Source organism: Neovison vison, chromosome 9 (assembly GCF_020171115.1).
Source record: "Neovison vison isolate M4711 chromosome 9, ASM_NN_V1, whole genome shotgun sequence".
Taxonomy (NCBI): Eukaryota; Metazoa; Chordata; class Mammalia; order Carnivora; family Mustelidae; genus Neogale; species Neogale vison.
In genome coordinates, this window is record NC_058099.1 from 76,493,784 (window position 1) to 76,510,119 (window position 16,336).

Below are 16,336 nucleotides of genomic sequence, written 5' to 3' on the forward strand. Positions count from 1 at the left end.
CTGCTAAAATTCTTGTCCAGAGGGTAGGGGTAGAGGTGAGCATAATTTCCAAAAAGTCTATTTTTCATCTCTTTCTTAACCAAAGGTTTATTTTTCTTATGTTGATTCAGAGCCAAGTTATATACCTCCTAGATCTCTGACCTCTGAACACTTAACAGAAAGAATTAATTTAATCTAATTTAAAATCATAAAACTCACTAGGGGAAAAGATGGCTTAAAACTAAACAGCATTGGGCGCTTGGGTGGCTCAGTGGGTTAAGCCTCTGCCTTCGGCTCAGGTCATGATCTCAGGGTCCTGGGATCAAGTCCCGCATCTGGCTCTGCTCGACAGGGAACCTGCTTCCTCCTCTCTCTCTCTCTCTGCCTGCCTCTCTGCCTGCTTGTGATCTCTCTCTGTCAAATAAATAAAATCTTTAGGAAAAAAACTAAACAGCATTATGAGTATTTTGAAATTACATGACACATAAAACTCTGAATATAAACTGAACTTAATGCATCCTTATAGGAAAGAACACACCCACTGATTGATAACTCAGGTAGGCATTGTACGTATATGACTTCTAAATAACCGAAGGTTACGTGATGAGGACAAGAACAACAAAATATCAAAAAACAAGGAATACGTCAGATTTCATCTGAAACTATTCTAGCAACATATCATTTTATGATCTAGACCCACCAGTGGCTTTGGGGCACCTGGGCGGCTTAACCAGTTAAGTATCTGCCTTTGGCTCAGGGGGTGATCTCAGGGTCCTGGGATTGAGTCCTGCATCAGCCTCTCTGCTCCAAGGGGAATCTGCTCCTCCATCTCCCTGGCCTCCCTATGCTAATGCTCACTCGCTCTGTCAAGTAAATAAATAAAATCTTAAAAAAATAATAATCTGGGGGCACCTGGGTGGCTCAGTGGGTTAAGCCTCTGCCTTTGGCTCAGGTCATGATCTCAGAGTCCTGGGATCAAGCCCCGCTTCGGGCTCTCTGTCAGTGGGGAGCCTGCTTCCTCCTCTCTCTCTGCCTGCCTCTCTGCCTACTTGTCATCTCTGTTAAATAAATGAGTAAAATCTTTTAAAAAAAAAATCTGGACCAACCAGATGGTGAAAAGTCAAAGAAAGCAAGTCATATTTGTGATTGAAAAAATAGCAATGAACCTACTGACATGTTCTGAATACCTAGTTTTGTTCAATGGGCAGGAGTTTCCATTTCTGATGATCAGGGCTGTAAGGCCCTGAGTTGGAAAATTCAGAGCCATAATTCCGGCAGCTAACTTGTTCCGTAAATGTGTTTACTGGTTGAATTTATTCAAAAAGTGTCCAATGCTTGGGCCTCCAGACACGTGTTTAATAACTAGCAGGAATGTAAAACAAACATCAACTTGGACAGAAACCGCCAAGCCCTCAACAAATTGCACTGAGCCTTTCGGGATCTGTTTACTGTTCAAGAAGCAAAGCGCTGGGCGGAGAGGAAAGAGCCAGAGGGTCCCCACCCCTTCCCTGAGGCTAGTCTTCTGTGTCAGCCCAGCAAACTCTTGGGTTGCTCAGACATCCCGCTATGTCTGACCAGTCACCCTCGGGGAGGGGTTCGAACCCAGGAGCTAATGTAGAAGCAGAGGCTGGTCACATGATGCATACAGAAACTGCTGCTCCAGGGTCCCCCAGTTCGAGACTGCGTGTGTCCTCACCCTGCCTCCTTCTATACGGAGAGTCCCACTCACCCAAACCCCTACCTACACAAGTGGTTCCTCTTCCTTTGATGCTTACTTCTGCTGTCTTTACACCGAGCATAAAGTGCTCACCCACGTGAAAAAATAATCCACTGGGAAGTTGTAAAATTTGCCCACATACATCTTTTTTCTTTTGGAACGTGACTTAAGAATGAGTTTCAGGGGCGTCTGGGTGGCTCAGTGGGTTAAGCCTCTGCCTTCAGCTCAGGTCATGATCTCAGGGTCCTGAGATCAAGCCCCATATCAGGGTCCCTGCTCAGTGGGGAGCCTGCTTTCCCTTCTCTCTCTCTGCCTGCTTCTCTGCCTGCTTGTGATCTCTGTCAAATAAACAAATAAAATATTTTTTAAAAAATGAGTTTCACTGGAGTATCACACATTGAAAAGTCATTCTGCCTGTGTTCTCCAGGTATCTTCAGAAACCGCCACCCTCTGAAGGAAACACAAACAAAACCAGGACTCTTCCTCCCAAGAAGAACCAGGAGAGAGCAGGCAAACAAAGAGGACCCTCCGGTCAAGGTCTCAGTCAGCGACAAAGCCCCCCGTCGGCACCGGCAGCAGCTGGCCCTCTCGGGCTGCCAGCCGCATGGCCCAGAGTGGGGTCACATGCCAAAGAACAAGATGAGTTTTATGAACCATACTTATTACCGGGGACAAAAGCCAAAAAAGAGGAGGAGGGGAGGAGGAAAAATCAACAATCCTCTTACTGTTTGATGACAGAACTTTGCAAAGGAACTAATTAGCACCTCGGCAAAGTCCCTGGAAAATACAAACACTGGCTTTTCTCACAACCCCTGGGTTCTCAGACACCGGGGAGGAATTGAAGGCATCGAGAAATAAACTCAGTGACTAGTCACAGGGGCGGCGGACAGTCCCCACACGATGCGGAATATGCCCAGGGCAGAGGGAGGGGTGGTGAGACAGGATCCGATCCGAATCTCCCTAAAACCCAAAGTAAAATACTGCTATTGCAAACACTGTTATATCATTGGGGAGATATAATCAGGATATCAGAGATATATAATCAGAGATAATTATATCATTGGGGAGATATAATCAGGATATCAGAGATATATAATCAGAGATAATCAGTATACCCACCCCCCCACCCCCCCCAACGAGGAAAGAGAAACAGTTTCTAATGCACATTTCTTCTTCCGCACCCTGGTCTCCGCAGTATCGATACCCAAGAGGACTGCAGAAACTCAGGAAAACAAGCCAGCGCCTGAGTCCTCAGTCCTTAGCAGAGGTCGGGACTCAGGTCTGCAAAAGCAAACACTTGATTTGCAACCTCCTCCATCCCTGCCATTGTCAAAGCCAACTGCTTAACTTAATTAAATTCTGGTGATGAGGAGACTCTGTCATCCATGAACACTGTATATGAAGTTTACGGGCATTACTGACTGCCTGAATATTGTCTAACTTCATTCTGTCTTAATATTTGATCATGCCTCTATGTCAATAGAGTTTTTATTGCTTGACCAATGACCTGGCTTCCCGGCCACTGCCTTTTAAAGAAACCATCTAAGATAAGTCCATCTCTTCGGTTTTCCACTCTCAAATGACACCTCTTTGGGAGACAGGGATAGCTAGTTGGTTTTATATAAGTGGTTGACAGCACACAGAATGCCATTAAAATTATTCTTCCATATATCACCCTGAAAAATACACCAGCGGCTCTGGTGTTCCTATAAATGGCATGGAGCAGGGAGGAAGGGGAAGCATGAAGAGGTAGAGTAAGCCCTCTTATGAATAAGTCCCCTTATAAATAAATACATTTATTACTAAAAAGACAATTAACCATAGCCCACTGTACATATCACATCATTAGGGGAAGTGATGGGGTAAAACAGCCCATAAAATGGGGTCGGGAGAGTAATTCAAGTGGAATGTTAGCCGTAATGAAAATACCAGAACTTAACCACCGAGGTCATTAATTACATTTAAGCGATGGCTTTAGAGCATTTTGACTTTTTTTTTTTTTTTCTCTCTGACTTCTGTCTTGTTCGTGCCCTCAAGACCCACACAGACATCAAATCTGTGCAGGCAAAGCAACCACAGAGATGAGGCCAGAAAAGCATTTAAATGAAATGCATGAATCAAGCTCTGTGGGGTTTTATCACAATTTTGCTGAATGTTTTGTATCCTTATTCTACAGACATCATTTTTAAACAGATTTCATCATTAGCGCCACCTAAATAAAATACAAAGTCATGAAACTAGCTTTAGGAAGTTCAGGTTTTTCATAAAATCAACAAATCTACATACAGTGTACAAGCGACTTGCTCCAAGACAGTGATTTCTTTTATGCTGGCACAGAAATCATCTGGGGAGCTGTTCTCCCCAAGAAAAGAAAAAGGATAAATATTATAAGAAAGGCCGGTTCTCTAATCACACGGACGACATAGATTTTATTTCCTGTGTAAGAGCTCATCCAGGGCTGAGCCCTGGAGTCATAACTCTGTCACTTTCCATGTGGGGACCCAAGCAAATCCTTGAACTTCCTCAGTCCGGTTTTATGTCCATGAAATGGGAACCAAAAAAGTCCTTCCTGCCAACTGTTGGAAAATTCAAGTGAGATAACGTGGGAGAGAGTCCTACAGGTAAACTGCAGAGGAGGAGACAGAAAAGCATCATTACAGAGAATCTGCAAGGCACCCAAAGGCCAACGACTGCAGGCAATGTGTCCACACTGAACACTCGGGGCTTGGGGAACACCAGTCGGAGTTGAGGGCCAGGTGAGCCGCTGTTGAATGAAGAAAGCTCTCAGGAAGGTTCTACCTTTTGGACGACAAGCCATCACCTGACAGGATGTAGCAGCAAACACACCGAGAAATCCCACAATCCGTATTTCCAGCTGACTTTAGTTGACAAAGCATCAGCGTGACTTGGGGGCCAACACTTGCTATCTTATAATCATCTGAACCTCGGGTGGGTCCCATGATTGATTTTTCTCCACTTTTATCAATCATGACAGATGATTTCTCATGTGAGAAAATGAACTTTGAAAAGCGAATCTACGGGGACAGGGGGACATTTTGGTGATTTTTAGTTCCCCAAAAAGGCCATGGCTAAGTCAGTTTCTTTTAATTCCACTAGTTTGATGTCTTCCAGGGAACATGTCATGATTCCAAGGAAAAGAATCAAGGACCGTGTACCAGGACATAGTTTTCACATCAGACTCTGCTGTTGGCCTGTTGCTCCATCCAAGATGGAAATGGCCCAGAAATCCATGAAAGGGAATACACAGTCTGTTCTAAGTACCCCTCTGAAAGCTATTCAAAAACCAAAGCTAACATGTCTCAGCTATTGTCACATGTATGCTAACTTTAAAAAAAAAAAAAAAAAGAAAGAAAGAAAGAAAAAAAAAAGGAGTTTGAGTCTTGGAAAAAAAGGAAGAGAGGGGGAAAATATTGAATAGTTAGGGACCCAGGAAGCAAAAGAATCAACCTTTACTTACATGTGCTGTAAGTTGCTGTTTTTCAGAAAGGCTTTATGAGCCACAAATTTTAATCCGGAATCTACGATTGTCCTAAGAAAAAACATAAAATTGCATGTACATTAGAATGAGCTGGTAAATGCCCGCTTGACTATATAACAGAGCCTAAAAGAAAGTTCTGAAATAAGGTACGCTAGTCCTGAGTACTTACAGATTTTTCAGTCCTGCATAAGCTTCAACATCATCTTCGTTGATGATTTCCAACCTTTTCTGATTGGCAATGTAGCTGCAAAAAGTGCAGAGAGTGAAAACCAGTGACTCAGAATCCAGACAGTACATGAGAAGAATGGGTAGCTTCCATCCTGCCTCACCAGGGCAGCGAGCCCTCCCTACCCACCCTAGCCCCACCTGCTTCCTTAAAATACAGAAAAGGGAGGGGGGGATGAATGTGACTGGAAAGAAACCATGGTTGAGCCGGCTTCAAGGTCAACGACAGGTTCACCAAGTTTCATTTTTTTCCTAGATCCTGTTATCACTTCGAACTAACAAATTCAGTCTGCCTCCCTCTTCAAGGTATCCCCTGTGTAGAGAGGGGGAAATAACCTAGAAATGCATTCACTACCTCTCAAAAGTGTTCCTCCTTATGGTGATGGCCACAGGGATGCTGGCATCGTCACACGCAAGACAGATCACATCTTTCTCCACATGCCATGATAACCAGTCACTCCTTTCTACCTCTTAAAACACTGAAACCAATTCTCTCCTTTCTCTCCCTCCTCCACCCCCTCTTTTCCTGTCCCAGGATCCCCTTTTCCTGCTCCCGTCATGTCAACACTTCTACCAATATCCCCTTTCAGGAACCACATTCACAAAGGCAATGTGGTCCTAGAGGACTCTCTGTAGGAACCTCCTCTTCCCCACCCACCAGCCCCTCGGATACAGAAGGAAAATGGTGACTGACAGGGCAGAGGATTCCATCCCCTTGATCATGATGACTGGCTAGGGATGTTCATGTGGCCTCAACCAGACCAGTGAATATTTTCCCTAAAATTGAATAGATGATGCTCAGACAGAGAAAGACTTTTTCCCTGGGATCCTAGTTGAAAGGTTATACAGGCCCAGGGCCTCCATGAGAAATGTCCCTGCCACAATGAAAGAGACGGTCTAACAACAGTCAGCACACAGAAGGAAAAAGAGCTATGAGATAGAATAAGAGAGAGGACCTGAAAAATGCCACTTGAGCCCTTGGATCTAGGTATCCCTGAGGTTAAATGTCACTAATGGAAGTTTGATCTGAATTTCTGTCACTTCCAACCAATAAAATCCCTAGTAAGACAAACGCAAAGCTATTAAACCTACCACTGGAATTTCCTTGTGTGACAGTTATTCGAGTCCTGTCTTTTCATTTTTCCTAGGTCATAACCTCTTTGAAGACAGCTGAATCCTGTCCTATAATTCTTAATATCACCACAGCATCTAGCAAAGTACCCTGCACAAGGTAGGTATTCAAAAGGTAAAGGGTAGATAGATGAATGGATGGGTGAGAGGGTGGGTGGGTGGACAGACGGATGGACGGACGGATGGACAGACACACCCATGGATGGGCAACAGCTGGAGTTCCAAAGGCACCATAAGAAGCTGTGTCAGGATGGGTCTTCCCCTTTCTTTTTTTAAAAAAAATTAAGATATGTAACATATTACCATGAAGACGTTGAAAGCAAATATGCAGGCCTGCTCTTAACCACCATGAGTTAAATGAAATACAGTAACTAGTGGGGAAGAAAATCCAGCATCCATGGGTCCCTTCTTCTACACAATCCAGAAAAGGAAAAATAGATGTTAAGATATATGATGAGAGTTGGGGCACCCATTTTTAGAAAATACATTTTAGAAATCAGGTAAAATAAGGCAATGCTCTGAGGTAGCAAAATGACACCAAAGAAAAATAATTTTCGAAGGATCCACATAAACATTGTTCTCTGTTTCATTGGAAAAAAAAAATTAACCTCCAAGATAGAAGGAGGCATCTTCTGCTCAAAGGTCTTGGTTCTCCCTGATATCCAGGGATCTGGCACTTAAATAGATGCACAGAAAGGATTCACTCCCTGCTCTCTTTCTACTACACTGGAAGGAAACACTTTTAAGACTCCAACCTAGTGCTCAAACAATTTTCAACATCAAAATTTTTTATGAAATATTTCTAAATCATGACACTTCAGATTATTTAAATTATTCCACTATATTTTCAATACAGACCATAGGGACCTCCCTCTTCTCAATTATCTCCCAATAAGAACTTTATTCCAGAGACCCCGTAAATAGTAATCCTTTTTTCATGTAATTGGCAGCAAAAGGGCAGATAGCAAGGGCATGGTTTCCTTTGCAGTCACAGCCAGGACTTCCAGAGAAGCCTGTTCTTGCCTTATAGCTGAGCTAGCATGGTACCTGTCACTGTTCTGAAATCATCTAAGAGTTTTTCAGATCTCTTGGTGAGACCACCGCTGTGTCCTCCATGCTTATGGCAGGGACCTGATACTCAACAGGTTCTTAGTCAACATCTGTGACACAAAGCATTTATCTTTAACTTTTCTATTAGTTATTGATGGACTTTGCTTTTTTTAATTTCATTTTTCATCAGATTTTTAATTGATAAACTCCCCGGTTGTACTCATGAAAAACAATGAGCTAAAATAAATTAAAATGGAGGACATAGAAGAACGAAAAGGGCAGAGATATCAACAGAGTGAGGAATTAGGTTCAAAATCACAGACTTAATTCTAAGCTTTCTAGTTACCGAAACCCTAGAAAAGAAGGAAAAGGAGATAAGTTTCATCAGTGGTAAATTCACAGTATTCACAAGATGAAAATATGTCAGACGTTAAGCAAACACTAACAGTTCTTAGATCTAAGACCAGACAGGAGATTGTGTGGAAAACCATCAAAAGAACCATGCAAAATTATGAAAAATGGTCACCAGAGAATACTTTTCCACTGTGGAGGCAGGAATACTCTGGATAAATCGTGAAGGTTTCTCCTAGTTAGAATGGAAAAACTAACAGAAGAGCTGGATTAAAAGGTGGGTAAGTGCCCTCCAGAAGCCGAGAACTGCCCTTCGTAAGTTACCATCTGCAGACATACCCACAACACAGCTGCCCGCTACAAACTGCTCATCGATTCTACTCCGATGGCCAAGAAACTTTCCTGAGCTACCTCGAAGTGAAAAATCACAGGGTTAGAATGGAAACCAGTACAGGTAATAATAAACAATCCACAGAAGGGAAACCTCAGTAGCCAAGAAACAGATGAAAAACTGCTCACCCCACAAGAAATCTGAAATGCAAATTACAGGCTGACAATATAGGGGCGCCTGGGTGGCTCAGTCTGTTAAGCGTCTGCCTTCGGCTCAGGTCATAATCCCAGGGTTCTGGGATCAAGTCCCACATCAGGCTCCCTATTCAGTGGGATGGGGAGTCAGCTTCTCCTTCCCCCTCTCTCCCTGCTTGTGCTCTTTCTCGCTCACTCTCTCTCAAACAAATAGAATCTTTTAAAAATATTTAGAAAAATAAAGTCTGACCATGTAAAGCATTTCCAAGGATGTGGGGATTTCTCCTACATTGTTGGAGGGAGTGTAATTTGGTACAATCACTTTGAAGAGCAGTTCGTCCTGGAAAATGATACATCAGCACACTTTACAACTCAGTAATCCCATCTCTGGGTATTTACCTGAGCAAATTCTTACACACACACACACACAAGAATATTCACTGTAATACAGTCAGAATTCAAAGTCAGAAACCACCCAGGTGTCCATCAATTAAAAAACAGAGGGGGTGTCTGGCTGGCTCAGCTGGAAAAGCATGGCAGTTCTTGATCTTGGGGTCATGAGTTCAAGATTAGCTATATAAATAAAAAACCTAGGGGGGAAAAAAAAAACAAAAGAAAGAAACAGGAAACAACCAGAGGGGAAGTAGGAGGGTGATGAGGGCAATAGCTAATGGGGATTAAGGAGTTCACCTGTCGTGATACATTGGTGATACATGGAAATGTTGAACCATATGTTGCACACGTGAAATTAATAGCACACTGTATGCTAACAATACTGGAATTAAAGATTTTTTAAAAAATTTAAAAAGAAACAGAGAAAAAATAAGGTGTAAAGTTGAACCAGATCTTGTATTTGAGTAGGAAGGGATCATCACGCTGAGTGAGAAGGCTTCATAAGCAAAATTGCACGCTGATATGTACATATGATATATCATGATTTATGTGAACTTTAAAAAATACACAGAAAACAACACTGCATAATGCTCACAGTCAAGGGTATTTGTAAAACATAAAAGGAAGACTGCAGGAAGCCCACCTGGGGAAAGGAGGATGGTTCTAACTATTTATTTTACTAAACTAGAAAACTATTTCTTATTAAAAGAGAAAAGACTTGTAACAAAAAAAAGACAAAACGCTAGCACTCCAGCTCGGAATGTAAGTACAAGAAGCATTTTTTTTTTTTTTTTTGGAAATTTTTAAATTTCGGAAGAAAAAAGAAAGAAGGGGAAAGAGAAGAAGGAAGAAAGGGAAGGAGAGGAATGGAAAAAGACAGACAAAGAAAGCCACACAAGTAAAGTGACTGCAGGGACACCGGACCCCAGGGCTTCGGGGTTAGAAGGTGTTCATATACCCCCCAGGCTCAAGGTCATGATTCCCTAGACCACCGAAAAGACAGTCTTCAAAGCCTGCTCCTGGCCCCAGAGCCCAGGGCGGGAACCAGGAGATTAAGGAGCATGTTGGACTGCCCCCTACTGGTGATTTCCCCGTGCCTCCCGCAGGATATTGACAACACCAGGCCTGGAGCCCTCAGCGGCAGGGTCCAAGGCAGGGTTAGGAGGGAGAGAGAAAGCGGACGCCAGGATACACAGCTAGAAGACACGTATCCAGGTCAGGCTTTGACTCCAAAGTGTCTTGAAACTCCGAGGGCTCTTGACTGAGTCAAACTTGGCTTAATAAAGCCCAGGGTTTTATTAAAACCAAGAAGTGTTTCGTTCCCCTCAAAGCAGTAGGAAAGCCTGGCATTTGGGGCACAAACCTTCCTCAGGAGCTTTCACTCCATGAGAACCCCTAACTTCTCCGACAAAAACTTAGGCCCCAGGTGTTTTAAGTACAAGACATCAGCCCAGAGCCCATGTGTCAGCACCCATCTGATAAGGAATCTCATGAATGAGCAGTTTTGGTTCTTCACAGACAACTGTTTCTGCCGCCCTAACCTGCAGGCCCTGACTTCATTCTCTTTTAGGCAAGTCATCAGCCTTAAATGGTGACATGCAGACAGGGTAGGTTTGGGTTTAATTTGGTACGCCTTAAGAATTTCTCTATTTACCTCCTTGGCCTCCCAGCCCCTCTGGCCCAACCCTCCATCAGTGATCTGCCTAGAATCATTGCCGGCCTCCAACCCTCGAGGCTGTTTTGCCCAAATATGCCTTCCTTCTTTCTCAAATCTACTTAGAGGACTTCATCTTATGAGGGTTGTTTTAATAGCTGCTTTTCACTTTTGCTACATACCAGAATCACTGCCTACTGCCTTAAAAGCTGAATCGCATATTTAAGGGGCTTTTCAATGAATTCACCCAAATCTATTCTGGGACTCTACATTACCTAGAATACTGATTGATTTTGGGGAAACACCAAAAAGACTTTTTTTCCAATCAGAACATTTTTAGTCCATCAGTTGGCAACCAATATATATATTTTTTTCTTTTTGGTTAGCATTTATTGTATTTCTTAACTTTGTACTTAAGAATTAGAGAGAATGTGGAGTGCCTGGGTGACTCAGTTGACTAAGTGTCTGCCTTCAGCTCAGGTCATGATCTCAGGGTCCTGGGATCGAGCCCCACGTCGGGCTCTCTGCTCAGTGGGGAGTCTGCTTCTCCCTCTCATTCTCCCTCCATGCTCTCCTTCTCAATCTCTCTCAAATAAATAAATAAAATATTTTTTTAAACAATTAGGGAGAATGAAGGTTCTCTTTGTAACCACAATTGTATTTTTCTCTTAAACTACCTGACCCCCAACTGAGCGGTTAAATTCCTCAGAGGGAAAGGTCTTATTTACCTCACTGCATCTCGCTTCCTAGCATAGAGCTGATGTTCTTGGGATGCCGTTGACTTAAAGCAATCAAACAGATCCACAGGTTCCCCACTTGAGAGTTTTTATGATCCCATTAGAAAGACCAGACATAAACACACATGTGTGATAACAGGAAATAATCAGGTACAAAGCAAAGAAACGAAGTAAAGACAGTAGACAGTAACAGAGGAGGACGGAGAGCCAATTTCAAAAGCAAAATTAGTCCAATCTAGAAGCAAATTTAGATTGCAAGCATACAAACTATTTAAACCAATGAATTTTTGTAATGATGAAAACTGATCACCCTTAGAAGAGGGGCAATGACTTCCCACTGGCCCCCTCAGTCTCAAGAATGTTAAGACTAGAAATGGCCTGAAAGAGTCTTCAGATACCGGGCACCTGAGTGGCTCCATGGTTTAAAGCCTTGGCTTTCAGCTCAGGTCATGATCCCAGGGTCCCGCATCGTCTCTGCTCGGTGGGAAGTCTGCTTCCCCTCACCCCCTGCCTGCTTCTCTGCCAACTTGTGGTCTCTGTCTGTCAGAGAAATAAAAACAAAACCTTAAAAAAAAAAAAAAAAGAGTCTTCAGATCCAGGGGTCCTTGACTCTGAAGGAGATGTCCTCTGAGGAGGACAGTGGTCACTGCTACAGTATTTGATCAGCAGATAAGAGAAGGATCCAAGCAGAGGTCCACACGTGCTGAGAGGACACAGTGGAAGGAATTACAACATGTGACTGGGCAGGTCAGGACGGGCCTACATGGAGGTCAAGGCTTGCCAAGGGACCAGAAAGTTGAAAGGTAAAGAACATGAACATAAGCAAAGTCCATACTATTTGCCATTTGGTTCCAAAGCATCTCCAGTCTCAACTTGACATCCAGGACCTTCAGTAAGACATTTCGGGAGGGTAAAGAATTTCCTCTCCCTATGCTTAACAAAAAGCGTATGGGTGGTTTTTTTGGAAAAGAAGAGAGAAGAGGTAATTTTAGGCAAAATTCACAGAAACATTTCTGAATTACAGGTTCCTGGAAAGGGTACTCATCCCATTTGAAAAGATTTCACATTGGCTTGAACAGCCCTACCAGATAATTCCTATAGGTAATCTTCCAAAGGAACAAAGAGTGGCTTTAATGCATCTTGTCTTTGTGTGTATTAGCTCAACAGAAGTATTGCTCAAAAGTAAAATTTCCCTTTAGCTTAGACTTTATTGCCTGAGCTGTACTTTGGCAACACATTAGAAAGAAAGGGAAACTGCAGTGAATATTTCTAATGGCCACTCTTCCAAATGGAAACATTTCCTGCTACCCGGGCCACCTTCCCCAACACCCCCACGCCACTACCAAATAAATAAATAAGCAAGCTAATAAAATCTCATATGGCCACATGAGATTACGATATGCACCCAGGCTTACAGCCATGGGGTGAGGCATTTCAATGCTGATGTGGATGGGATCCTCTCTACCAGAAGATTTCTTTCATAAGGAATAGAATAAGCCTTAAAAACTACTGCCTGTGGTCTCTGGGTTCTACACGAGGCAGCTTCAGTTTCTCAGCAAAAATGCTGAAAGTTTTGAAAATCAAAGGGTGCCCTTTGACACAACAATGGTACCAGGAAAACGTTTCCATTGCTTCCACCTTGCAGAAGAGAAAGCGGAGGCAGAACCATGCCAGGTCACTACCCCAAGGTCATACAACTGTCCGAACAGGATCTGCACACATGTCTACCAGCCTAGAGAGTCTGAGCTGGGGGCCGCTGTATCACACCACGAGGGCTACGCACATGTAAATCCAGAACCTTCGGTACAGAACATTTCTAAAATGTCACAGGTAATTAAGGCCTAAAAACAAGGGTCGATGGAGAGAAACGAGAACATTTTACAGGAGGCTCTCATGCATTCTGTGGACATAGAGCTGTAACCGGTGATCAATGAAAAATCTGCAGACCTTTTCACAATGCCACGCTCCGGGAACTGCAGTTTCCTGGAAGAGGCTGACTACCCCAGGAATTTAGGAATTCAAGTAGCTGGGAAACTATCTTTGGAGTCGTGCAAGGGATAAATGCACTCCGCTGGCTTTACCTCTTATGAGCTCTATGACGAGGGGACCAAGGGCAAGTCCCCAGGACTCCACAGCCTCATCTGTCAGGGTATTGGGGAGATTAAGAGACCGCCCCATGAGGGCATCGGAGGTCCCATATGAGGAACTCCATTAATGCTAGTCATGACCAACGATCAGCAGAGGATGGAGGTTCCAGGGCTGTCCTGGTCACCCCGCAGCTGCCGAGCTTACTCTCAGCCCGCCTCCAGTGCCTACACCCAGGAAAGAGGACATTTAAACTTGATAATGTCTCTGGTCCCTTCAGCACACACATTATAAGAAAACGGCAGCAAACTGGTATGGAGGAAAATTACACTCTGGGTTTCTGAGTATTTATACAGCATTTTCCTCTTCTCTCTCAAGAAACAAGGGACACCAAGGAACACCACAATTGATGACAAGAGAAATTGATGATGGGAAAAAAAAAAACAAAACACCTTAAAGTTGACTTTCTATATAAAATATGCTGGTCTTGGGTACCTGGATGGCTCAGTGGATTAAAGCCTCTGCCTTCAGCTCAGGTCATGATTCCAGGGTCCTGGAATCGAGCCCCCCCGTCGGGCTCTCTGCTCCGTGGGGAGTCTGCTTCCTCCCCTCTCTCTCTCTGCCTGCCTCTGTCTACTTGTGATCTCTCTCTCTCTGTGTCAAATAAATAAAATCTTAAAAAAATATATGCTCGTCTTCTCCCCAGGAAAGGGGAGTTTAATTGGACTTACTAGGGTAGCCTTCCACGTAGCCTTATGACTGGACTACAGCCTACAAATCATGTGACAGGTAAACCTTAGAAGCTGACCAGAAGTCACAGCAATCACATGAGATCCAGATCAACATCTACTCAATGCAGGGTCCTTACTTTTATTTTATTTTTTTACATTTTTTTCTTAGTCGCCAACTTTCCACATGTGGTCCAGATCAACATCTAGTCAATGTCAGGTCCTTTTATTTTATTTTTTCACGTTTTCTTATTAGTCACCAACTTTCCAAAATTTCACATTTTAGAATTCTGAATTTCTATAGCCTTTAAAAAAACAACAACAACCTGAAGGTCCGCCAAACTGGACGAGCATTTCTTCCTGGCAAGGGTCAGGACGAGCTGAGTAACACCACCCCTGGAGGTTTGGGGCACATTTCCAGCTGGTCCCATTCCCGCTGATCTTGGCTATTTCACTGACCCACGGAAAGATTCTGTGACACCTGACTTAATGCTCCCCTGAGACGCTCCAACTATCCTCCTCCACTGATAGGTCATCTCCACACTCAGACACCTCTACAGCGAGTCTCGTCAAAAAAAAACGACACAGAGGCCCACAACAAAAATACCTCATTTTTGTTTAAAAAGTCCCTTCTACCTGTCCCAGAAGCTTTACATGCTTCCTCTGTCGTTAAAAACTGGAACTGACAGAAACATAGCCAAGTTTAATTTTATACTTGATAGAGTGGTAAATATTAGCCCCAGGAGAAGCAAGGGATATGGGCTTTTTTTTTTTTCTGACCAAAAAACACACTGTTTTCTTTCCAACTAATTTAATAATCATTGCACAGTTCACGTTAGGTCTCAGAGCGTTCGAGAAGTCACAACCACCTACCATGAGTAAATGGAAAGACAAGTAAAAAAACACTCACCGTGACGGAGTTTCACCATATTAAACGAAGAGCCCCAGGATGGAAAGGGTCCAACAGTCAACTACTGTCAAGAAAGGGGCTCAAGTTCATAGTCAAGCTAAAATTTTTAGTGTGGGCGGGTATTGTCTAATGTTGGTCAGAATGAAACCCCCAGAAACATGAGTCGACTCACTGGGGGACTGGGCCTGCGCTGCGCAGCTAAACTCATCCTGGCCTGCCCTCAAGGGGCCAGCTCTCTTGGGGTTGGGAGCACCTCAGGAGCCTGAGCAGGCTTTTCTTCTGGCCGGGAAGCCATCTGGTCACACGTGCTCCTAGCAGCTTCTAGACTACACCCACATCTGCTGTGCTCTGTGGAAGGAACTCCAAGGTCTCAATGGAGCATCTGTCCACACTGTGGGGCCATCGGAGGGCTGCTTCCCTGCTGGCCTGGGTCTGTCTGCCGGCACCTACCCAGCCCATCTGCAGCTGCGGACAGGGTAGCTTCCACCTGGATGAGCACAGAGGCTGGGCTGCTTGGTCTTTGTAAAAGGGTGTCAGCCCCTCCATCTGCTTGTCTGAGTTCCAAAGAGAATGGATCTGGCCTTAACCAGTACCAGAGATTAAAATTTTCCAGGCTCTGGTCAGAGGGGACAACATCAAATCATCTGCCGTCCAGCTTCTAGTCCAGCAAAGCCTGGTCAGCCAAGGGGACGGCAGACCAAGCGCCCATGTGGCATCGGTTTTATAATGACAGCCCTGAGAGATTAAATTTGGGGGCCACTTTAACCTCCTTGCAGAATTGATGTCCTTGTCACTTCCCCCAACTGTCACTGGCTTTCTCAGTAAGAAGAAAATGAAATCTCCTTCTGTGTGTTTTACAAAAGCCGCAAATTACATCACTCATTGTCCCTGCAAAAGAAATTCCTTTCAGAACATAGTGCCAGACAAAGCTATGTTCCTGTGGAATTAGTAGGCATTCTCTTTATCAATAATGAGCTTCTCTTTTCACCGCCAGGAAGTTGAGAACAAATGTTGCGCTCAGTTACAGCAACTATGTCAACCATTCGAGTTAGTTGGGAGTCCTAGCCCCTTTTTTCACTCCTTATTCCCTCCCTCTCGTTTTTACCTTATTGACCTTCCTGTGTAAAGTAATTATGGCCAGTATTCCAATACCGATGATAAAGTGAATAACCGTGACATTTCTAACATTCATTCAATGCAAATGAAGTGGCCATTATGACCAACAGGCCAAGACTACAGAATTACCTGGAGTCATTTTCAAGAAACAGATTAAATAATTTCATCCACCATGTTTTTAGGTTTCAGGGTGATTGTTCACAAAATCTTCCTGCAACTCCAACCCAATGCACAAG

At 43.7% G+C, this 16,336-nt stretch overlaps 1 protein-coding gene across 3 annotated transcripts in view; it reads right to left on the reverse strand.

Annotated features, from left to right (window-relative positions):
- The window catches only part of NTRK2 (neurotrophic receptor tyrosine kinase 2), a 323,265-nt gene that overhangs the window by 291,079 nt on the left and 15,850 nt on the right, over positions 1-16,336 (reverse strand). For all 3 annotated transcript variants that reach the window (XM_044265786.1, XM_044265787.1, XM_044265788.1), the window contains exons 2-3: positions 5,365-5,439; positions 5,175-5,246 (exon numbers count right to left, since the gene is read on the reverse strand). In XM_044265786.1, coding sequence (XP_044121721.1) covers positions 5,175-5,246; positions 5,365-5,439 — 147 coding nt within the window. The remainder of the gene's footprint in view (positions 1-5,174; positions 5,247-5,364; positions 5,440-16,336) is intronic.